At 34.7% G+C, this 9,911-nt stretch overlaps 1 protein-coding gene across 1 annotated transcript in view; it reads right to left on the bottom strand.

Moving 5' to 3' along the window:
* Positions 1-9,911, bottom strand: part of SMARCA1 (SWI/SNF related, matrix associated, actin dependent regulator of chromatin, subfamily a, member 1) — a 51,954-nt gene that overhangs the window by 25,348 nt on the left and 16,695 nt on the right. The window contains 6 exon segments of the mRNA XM_009275366.1: positions 3,960-4,172; positions 4,371-4,489; positions 5,467-5,560; positions 5,562-5,600; positions 7,189-7,311; positions 9,788-9,901. Coding sequence (XP_009273641.1) covers positions 3,960-4,172; positions 4,371-4,489; positions 5,467-5,560; positions 5,562-5,600; positions 7,189-7,311; positions 9,788-9,901 — 702 coding nt within the window.

Below are 9,911 nucleotides of genomic sequence, written 5' to 3'. Positions count from 1 at the left end.
TATTATTATTATTATCATTTTATTTCAATTATTAAACTGTTTTTATCTCAACCCACGAGTTTTTCTCACTTGTGCTCTTCCAATTCTCTCCCCCATCCCACCGGGGGCATGGGGAGTGAGTGAGCGGCTGCGTGGTGCTTAGTTGCTGACTGAGGTTAAACCACGACAGGGCGCCATGCTTGTGCCCTGGAATGTGACAGTCCTGCTGGAGCTAAAATACTCTCACTTCAACCAATAAAAACTCTCAAATTCCACCCACACAACAGTTTCTAGATAAAAAAGCAACAAGTCTGAGAAAACTTGAGTGCAAGCCATCCCAACATACATTGCATCCCCAAACAGAACAAAAGAGCACCTGTCCCCAAAACCTACACTCTATAGACAAATAGAGATGGTAAAAAGTAAAAGACCAAAGTAGAAAGATGATTGTCAACATGTCAGAAGCATTTTACATTATTTAGATTTCTGTGCATTGCACTCAAAGACTTAGGAGCTGTAGGTAAAGACTAATGACAAGCTGCTCCATAATAACAACCAGCTGTATCTTTTCTAGTACATGAGAAGCTGGTTTGTGTCAAATTCAAGACAAGCAATTAATCAGAAAGACTAAGAAATAACCTTGATCCATTTGCGTAAGGCACTAAGAAAAATCTTCCTCTTTCCTGGGGAAAAATGCTTGCATAAATACATACATTTATTAAAGTGTACAGGTTCATGGTTAGACTTTCCAGATGGACTACTACTCCAGAACAACATGCTGTGGACAGAGGATGGACTCAAAACCAATTTTCTCCAGAGAATCAGAAGCAGTTGACAGTAAGATGTGACATGCACACGGGTTTCTTCTACACCTACCATCAGAAAGAATCTGCATGATAAATCCTGCATTGAGCTACTGAAATTTCAACATGGACTGATCCATTCCATTTTATTACTATAAAAATACACTTAGAGTTTAAAATGCCTTGCACCTTTAGAGATGAGATTTTATTCAGTGTGGCCTGATACTTTTCTCTTTAGGATGGAAAGAGGTCAGATGTACTTCGCTCACCCCTTCATAGCTATAAAGACTAGTATTGCAATAAGTAAGACGGGAGCACTGAACTATCACCTTCTGCATGACCGAAGGCAGAGATGCTGACTTGGGAGTGAAAGCAGTCCTAAGCTCTGTCAACAGGCCCGTATATTCCTGTATTTACAAAAGAGTCATTTGTCTTATACTGGGTAGGGTTTGCAGAAAGGTAAGAGAATATGCATAATTTATGACTTCAGAAAACAGATACATGATTCACTACTGCCATGATATTTTGCATTCTTCCTGCATGGACAGAAATAAAAGAATAATAACAACTAAACTTAAAAGTTTAAACCTCTGTGCCCAGTTAAAAAAAAAAAAAAAAAAAAATTACAGTTCAGGCACCCTCAATCTCTGAAAACTTACATTTTGGATAAACCATCTGGTTTTGGAACAAATAAATGAAGCAGAATTTTTGTTTTCCAAAGAGAAATCTTCAGAAGGAAAAGAAACAGAAATAAAAAGATGAAGAAACATTAGCTATTTATATGGAATTCAAGAGACATCTAGTGGTTAGTAAACAAAGTTTTCTTGAAGAGCCTGGTAGGTCCTTTTCAGAATTATGCTGCCCTTTCTATCTTGTTTCGTATCAGTTTGAATGTAATAAAGGGTAATTTTGAGATCACATGTGAATTTGAGTAGTCTAAGAAGTTTTATCCACTTTCACTGAACTTACTATTTACAGCTTTATAAAGATTTGTATTTATACCTGGTTCATTATTCTTGGTATCAAGTGGCTTTCCAGCACGTTTCTTCATAAAAATTACCAAGCTAGTGCAAAACGGACCCATAGAAATTAATACTTCCACAAACGTCAGGGTATTTGAATACATAAAATATATCAGTGATTAGCAGTTATAAACTACTAAACCATACCTATCATGACAACTTAAAACATTGAAGAAAATTAAATGCATGTTGAAAGTGAAAGATTACTTTAGCTTTGTATTTTCATACTATTCTTTTTCAACTGTGTAATAGCAAAAAACCTGAAAATATTAATAGCAATGGATAGAATTTTAAGAGAAAACATAAGCCAAAAGATTCACTATATTCCCAGTGCCTCAATTTCAGCATTAGACACCACAGAACACATTTCTACACTTTAGCAAATGCTTCCTATCCCCTTTAAAAAGAAAATTATACTGAACATAAGGATCTGAAATAAGTTTTAAATTGAATATTTAACTCCACCCCTGACTTAACTATATGTCAACTAATATTAAATGTTGAGCTACATTTTTAGTTTCTAGTACCCATTTCTATGATTTACTTAAATGGATTCCTCCATAGACAACTTAGAAGAAACTTCATAATAGACTAAATATTGGAGATTTTTGTCTTTATGGACATAATTTTGAAATCCAGTATTTCTTCAAACAGACATTTTGGCAAGTGAAGGTTGTAATTCTTTTTAATTAAGGGCTAAATGCTGCACTATCCAGAAACACTTTAATTGCTGAAATATCAAGTAGAAATTGTATCGCGTAATTATAAGTAGCACTGGGAAAAGCAAATACTCCCACCTGTTCAAACACACATTTTAAATATTTTATCTTATGTTTTATGTATTCTTAGTACAGTACCCAGAACTCCGAAAGAACATTTTACAAACAAATCCTGAGGCCAGGAAATGAGGACAGTAAGCAATAATGCACAGTGGTTCTGCAATTGCTACACTAAACTACTAAAAAAATCCAGATTTGTATATGAAATGACATTTAAGTTACATCACTGCAGCATAGCATTTAATTAGAAATTTGCTTACAAGACAATGGGGAGAATCTATGACAGCTGTATAAGGGACTGTGTGCTCCACTCTTTTGTATCAGCCGCGACCATTATGGTTTTGTATTCACGCAGACAAAAAAAAAAATATTCCAGCTCTCACTCACTGCAAGTGAGTAAGATGAAGTTATTTCCAGTATTATAAAAAAATTTGGAAGTACATTTTTCCCATATAAATATGTTCACATGAAAATGCACGTGTCTTTCTTACATAAGGTGCACAGACCTACAAATTTTACTCTTAAGAAAAAGGAACTGAATCAAGGGAGATATGAGCAAAAATCCCAGAGCAGAGCTAACAGCTTTTTATCATTAAAGGAGTCCCATATTCTGAGGTTGGTAGCTTATTATTTGCAACCACCAAAGCTTCTGTTAGTGTTACCACTTCCCGCTTAATGGCTAAATTAAAAAAGAATGGCTCTGCTCTTCAGACAGAGAAAGGAAAAGAAATGCAGCTAAAATTCAAAGTACTAGTCTACTTGCTATCAAACTTGTATTATATTCTCTAAGTATGAACAAAATATTCAGAAAAGTATAACTAAAAAGATTTAAGCACTTGTATGTGATAATCCTTATGCACAACTACAAAGTGCATTTTAAACCAATTGCTTCAATGATTAATTCTGACGTGAATCACTAAACTTCCTCACGCTTTTAGAAGTTAAGTACCAATATTAGAAAAGCTGTTCTTTTCTCCCAGTCTATAATTCAGGTGTTTTCAGTCTTTAATACTGTCCAATAATTCTGAAAAGCAGTCATATTTTAACAAACTGTGTTTGGTAAAACTTTGAGTTTGCAATAAAAGTAACAAGGGTATTTGTAAGGATAGTCTACCTCTGCATTAATCCCTTTGGGTAACATGGGACTTCAGCTTGGCAGGTTTTCTAATCTGTTTGTTTCAGCTGTATTGTGTTATTTGCTGTACTAAGGGAAAAGGTTATTTCATTAAAAACTAGAAATGAGAATAAAAAACAAAGTTATTCTTTCAGCACTTGTTTCCTAGACGCCAATATTCTGGCACAAATCCAAATTTTATGTGATGGTGCTTAAAAAAAGGAACAAGACACTTCACTTCGTTCACATAACTGATACCTACCATTGCAGTTCTAGATTTGATAAACCAGTCAAATCTGAACTGAGGAGCATTGCGCACACACTGCCTTAGTTCCTCGTACACGTTTTCTTTGTCAAAGCCCATCTTGTGTAACATGCATATCAAAAATCTGTCTTCCTCTTCTGTGTAATTTTTCCCTTTGTTTGTTCCATACTGAATACGCAACTGATGAAAAGGTGCTTTATACCTTGCAATCTGAATGCAAAACAAAAATAAGGACTATTAAACATACAATATTACATCAAGGATTTATTACATATTAGCGTAGATTACTGATACATTGTATACTATATATGCTATATAAAAAGATAAAACTCCCATCCCCAACTATTCCTTTTCTGAAGGAATTTGAAAGAAGTCAGCTGCAGAAAACAAAAAACCTGCAACGATTACTTTGGCATCGAGAGCTTTCTTGATACTGATCCTCCGTTGAATTCTTGCCTCTCCTCGTTCAATTTGAGCCATAATCCTTTCAATGTCCTGTAGTTCGTTACAACGTTCCCAGAAAACAGCTATAAACGCAAAACATAATTTGTAAAATAAGATATTTTCCTCTACTCTTACTACTTTACTCCAGCAAAAAAAAAGAATGCAGTTTGTGGTTCCATTAAATCTTAAAAGATTTGCTAATGCTCTCCTTTTTACCATGCTAGCCAAGAAATAAACTTGCACAGACCCTTTATTCAATGTCTTTAAAAGTTAACTATAAGCAAAGGTTTAGTAACAACTGTTACAAAGTTTACATTCAACATAATTAATTGTAGTCATGTAAAACTGAAAAAAAATACTTTTAAGGATAGCTTTTTGTAACAATGCTGAAACAGGTTAGAGCTGCTAGTCTAGCAGTTAAAACATTCATATTTCAATTTTCACTAGCTATCTCTAAGGTCAGAGACTACTTAGTCTATCTGTTATAAAAGCTAGTAATTGCTGGCTTCTCCAGTGACATCTTTTAGCCAACCCAAAATAAATTCAACACTCTGAAGGGAACTCTTGTGGAGCTCTTCCTTTTTAAGCTATAGGAAGAACATTGAAAAGTTAAATTTTATGAAGGCGTTTAGTAAAATTAAATGCAAGGATGAAAGAGGAAGAATTCTGTACAAGTTAAAAAGCATTATGTAAATACAAAAGACAAAGATACAGTGTACTATCTAAAATAGCATATATACTCACAGCATAAAGAATCACATTGCCACTATAAGGCAACTTCATGATTCCACAAGACCACATTGTCAATGTAAATTAACTATGCCAAGTTCTAAATTTTTATAAGGAGGGATAAAGGCAGCTGAAGGCATATTTATATGCTGCAAATGCAACCTTTTTAACAGAATTAAGTATTCTGAAAAGAACCATCATGTACTTTTAAAAAAAAAAAAATTATTATTATACACATCCGAATTCTACATCTTGTAATTTTAAAAGAACATGTAGCAAAAATGATGGTGATACCACATGATTAAGAAATAAATTTCAAAATATCACAAACCTGAATACTCAATGACCTCCTCAGGTGACTTTCCCTCCACCTCACGGGCAATATTGTCTATATCGTCACGACCATATTTCTCATAGCTTTAAATTAAACTGGTTAAAATCCCTTTTATTCCAGTTTGTAAAACCCTGTAAGCAGCAACAGATCAAGAAGGCATTACTAGGTAGAAGAGAAATATTTTGCAAAATTTTGTCTTATGTATGTATCATTTGCTCCAATTGGCAATGTCTCTGCAATGTCACATAATTACAGTGGTTAATGATCTTTCAGGATTTCCATAAACTTGTATTATCCAGGGTTTATTACTGAATCATTAAAAGTCTAAAGAGTTATTTTTGTGCATGACTCCACATACATTAGTAAGAGCTTTTTACTCTTCTTTCTTTTTAAACTTTTTATGTGGTATTTCTTTGGAGAAACAAGCTCAATGACAGGTTACTGTAACTTCATTTAAGTCACCTTTCAGCAGATACAAGCAACAAATATCTTAGTATAGGGTGCACCAATGCAAGTGTCATTACAAGTTCTTGGAGTATTGCAAGTATCTAAAGCAAGAGCTCCTACTTCAGACATTTACAAACCTTGAACCAGACAAACAGTTGGATGAAAGCATAAGTATGTCAAGAAACAATCGCTAATCCAAACAGATGCAATCAAATGGAAACTCTATAGCACTGTCAAACAAAAAATTTATTATGTACCGAAGAAATGAATCCAAAACTGAACAACAGTTAGGTGAGATGCAACGTACAAAAACATCATCCAAGAATGAGACATTACAATTGAAAGACAGGGAAAGGAGAAAACATCAAGAACAAACAAACAAACAAGAAAATCACATGCCTGAACAGCAATTTGTAGTGCACTGAGTTTCTTTCATCACAGAAATACATTTACAAGGAACTCTGTCAGTTCTCCAGCTGAATAAGCTCACTCCACAATTAGATAGCATCTTTACAAGCAGTCTAACATACACAATACAAATATTTATTTTTAATCATTAACAGCAGTACTGACATGCATATCAGCACCAGCTTAAATATTTCCTCTGCTATAAACAGGTGAAATTAATAGTCAGATTGCGACCTTGCAAATTTCTTCTCAACGTACACTACACCCAGTTCTGTTACAGAAAATTCTCAGAACCAAAAAATCCTGTTACTTTGAGACACACCTTTCTCTTAACAATTAGCTTTTAATAAGCCTACTCAGCGGTATAACAGTCCAAAAAGTAAAGAAACTAGCCAGTGACAGGGATTCAGTCCCAGTATAAAAGGAACATGCTTAACAACCCAACTGGGATAAAATTAAGGGATGTGACATGTCTTATACATCTGTGTAAATACCATCTATGTTGATAGAGGCTTGTCCTCTCTGATTCAAACACTTTTTGATAAAAAAAAACATGCAAGGTAGATGCGTATACGAGAAACCGACTGATTGGATTTCTGCATGTATTGCTGGGTAGTGCATCTACTATAAAAGTCCTTGCCTCAGAAATGGTGCAGACATTCAAGGAAATAGTAGGTGACTAAGACGTAAACTTGTTCAAGGACAGGAAAGGTCCCTCAAAGCAAAACCAAGCAAAATCTTTACATGTTGTGTCCTTTCTGTAACATCCGTGTAGCTTTCCTGTACATATTTATCATTATTAGTATTTCTATTCCATACTAGTAAAAAATGTAGGATTAAATACTTTGGCTGTTTTTATTTTACCTGTGTTAGAAGCTTTTCCTTCTCTTCACTTTCCTCAGTATTCAGAGGCATAGACTCATCTATCTTCTTTTGTTCCTCTTTCTGTACCTGAGCTGCATTTGGGAGGTCAGGATTCCTGGGGACCTAAAAATCAGGGGTATCAATAAGCAGTAGTGCAGCAATGTTATTAAAGATACTGTACACTTTTCTATCAAACCTTGGTTTACAATTTATAACCACGTTAGATCTCACAGGACTGATATAGTCCACACCCACTAAGCATTTGTTGTCACAGAACAAAAAAAACCAAACCCAAACAAAAACAAACAAACAAAATCAACCACCCCACACCTTGGCTACCCTGAAGAAACCAAATCACAATAAAAATATTTTTTAAAGTAACTACCAGAATATTTTCATCAGTATCTACAAAACTGTTGCAAAACTGAAAATATTATCCTCCAAGACAAGGTGATGTATCAAATACTGTCATTTATCTATGCTTCTTCCTTCTTGTCTCACAAGCTCTTAATGTAAAGTTTATCTTCACATAAGTAACAAAAGGGTCCTGTTCACTTTTTCTTTAAGAAACTTCAGTGCAAAACCCCGTAGAATACATGTAAATGGTAAAATACTTTTTTCCAACTATTAAATATTAAAGCACTGATCTGTACAACAGTTACCAAATGTGTTTTACCTAGATTCTACTCTTATTGCTTAAACCCTTCTTCCCAAAAATAGGACTAGATTTTGTCAAATGCGTGTTATAATTTTGTTATGCTCTATACCCACCACTTCTACACACAATGACTCGGGGATACTGTGAGAGGCAGAGCCTCACCTAGTGTAAGCTGTCACAGTTCACTGATTTCAGTGACACTTTTCATTAGCTAAGGATCTGCTCTTACAAAACATTATAAACCGTTGGATGTAAGTACAATGAGATACTAAGTTCTGCCAGGTTTACTATAAAGCTATGCATACTGCCAAAGCAAGGACCAGACAGACAACATTATGTAAACAAGGCCTAGCAACATTTTATCTGTCCCTCTCCACACTGACACCAGTTTAGTATTTGTGGCCTTTAAACTGCACATTGCAATTCCGTACCACACAACAGCAAACAAGTCAGAAACCAGTATCCAGTAAAGATTTTGTAGACCTTACATATTTCTGCAGAAAAAGGCAAAGGAAGTTAAGAGCTGTTTTTAACATCTGGCAAAGAAATTTTGTTGGCTTTGGTGGTTTACGTTAAGACTGACACATAAAGCTTGGTCTCTACCTATTTAATACCTTCTGATAGTATTTATGGCAGTCTTCAGTTTTAGTAATAAACTCTCTTCAGATGGAAAGTTATACTTCCATTTCAAAGCAGAACAAACTTAATCATATTTATCACTTTCACCACCAGTAAACAGTCATACCAAGTTTTTAAGACAAGTATTCATGTTTGACCTATCCAGTCTGACAGGTTTCATTAACAGGACAGAAACACCTCTTTTTACATGCATATTGTCAACATTAGCAACTCTCTCATGCTTATTTGTTGGAGCATTAATTGAATACCTTCTTTCCCTAAGCTAATTATACTTCCTTTTATTCTTATCTTAATTCTATCCTGCCATCCACATAAAATTCTTTTGCTTCAAACTAGATTCTAAGACCCCTTCTGCTTTTTCTTAAAAATGTATTTTGCTAATATTAGTTCTACTCTTTTGCAAAAGCAATTTCCTATCCGTTGCTTTGTATGACAAGTTTATGTTCTCCAACACATTTTATACGCGATTTCTTCTTGCTCCAACCTGCCATGAACATGGGCCTTTTTAAAGTGAGTTACATGTCTGGAAGTAGGGGATCCATTTGATTTACTCAGCCAATACTGGTGCAAGTAATGAAAAATCAACATCAAAACAGAATCTGTGTTCACTGCTTGTTCAGTAATGTCAGTAGGGAAGGGAAATTCAGCTAAGCCATAGTGTGTGGGGGGCGGGGGGGGGGGGGGGAAGGTAAGTCTGTTGTCTGGTTTTCTTTTTGCAGTAATAATACATTCAGACTTCTCCACACCTTTAAACATTTTATATACCAGCAAAATGCAAGGAAAATTGATGTCACTTTACTTACCTTCATATCAACACAAAGCCAACTTCAATATTACCTTAAGTTCCTTTCTGCACAAGGTATACAAAAGTTATAATGAAAAAAATCATACCCTGGAAGGTGATCTCATATTAGCCAAAAATTATATTCTCACCTTAGACCACATATCACACTTTTGTTTTTGAGGAGAAGTATATGAAGCATCAGAACTGTCTGTCTTTTATCTACTCTATTTTATTGTTAGGAATCCACCACAAAACACAAAGCTACAGATACGAAAGTTTTAATGAAGGAAGGAATTACAGATTACTTTTTCTGTTCCGCAATAGAACAGAAAGAGGCGAATAAAGGTTTTAAGCCATTTCCTTCACAATGAGAAGCACTTTGCAAAACGTAACAACAGAATGATATATTTTTTAGTTGCAGTCTCATTTACTTCATTTAGCTATTGTCAAGGTTTCACTACATCTGCAAAGAGGAATACAAATACATTTCACTAATCTGAAGAGGAAAAAAGCATCACCTTATATCCTATGGTCTTACGGTAATACAGAATTTCTTTTTCCAGAAGTTCAAATAACCGTGGTGGGAAAAACTGGAAATCCTGAATATTTGGTTGTTTTGGAGGTCGTGGAGCCTTCAAAAAT

This window comes from Aptenodytes forsteri, unplaced genomic scaffold, assembly GCF_000699145.1.
Source record: "Aptenodytes forsteri isolate BGI_AS27 unplaced genomic scaffold, ASM69914v1 Scaffold143, whole genome shotgun sequence".
Classification (NCBI taxonomy): domain Eukaryota; kingdom Metazoa; phylum Chordata; class Aves; order Sphenisciformes; family Spheniscidae; genus Aptenodytes; species Aptenodytes forsteri.
The sequence above is the reverse complement of the archived record's forward strand: the minus strand, read 5'-3'. Positions and strand labels throughout refer to the sequence as shown.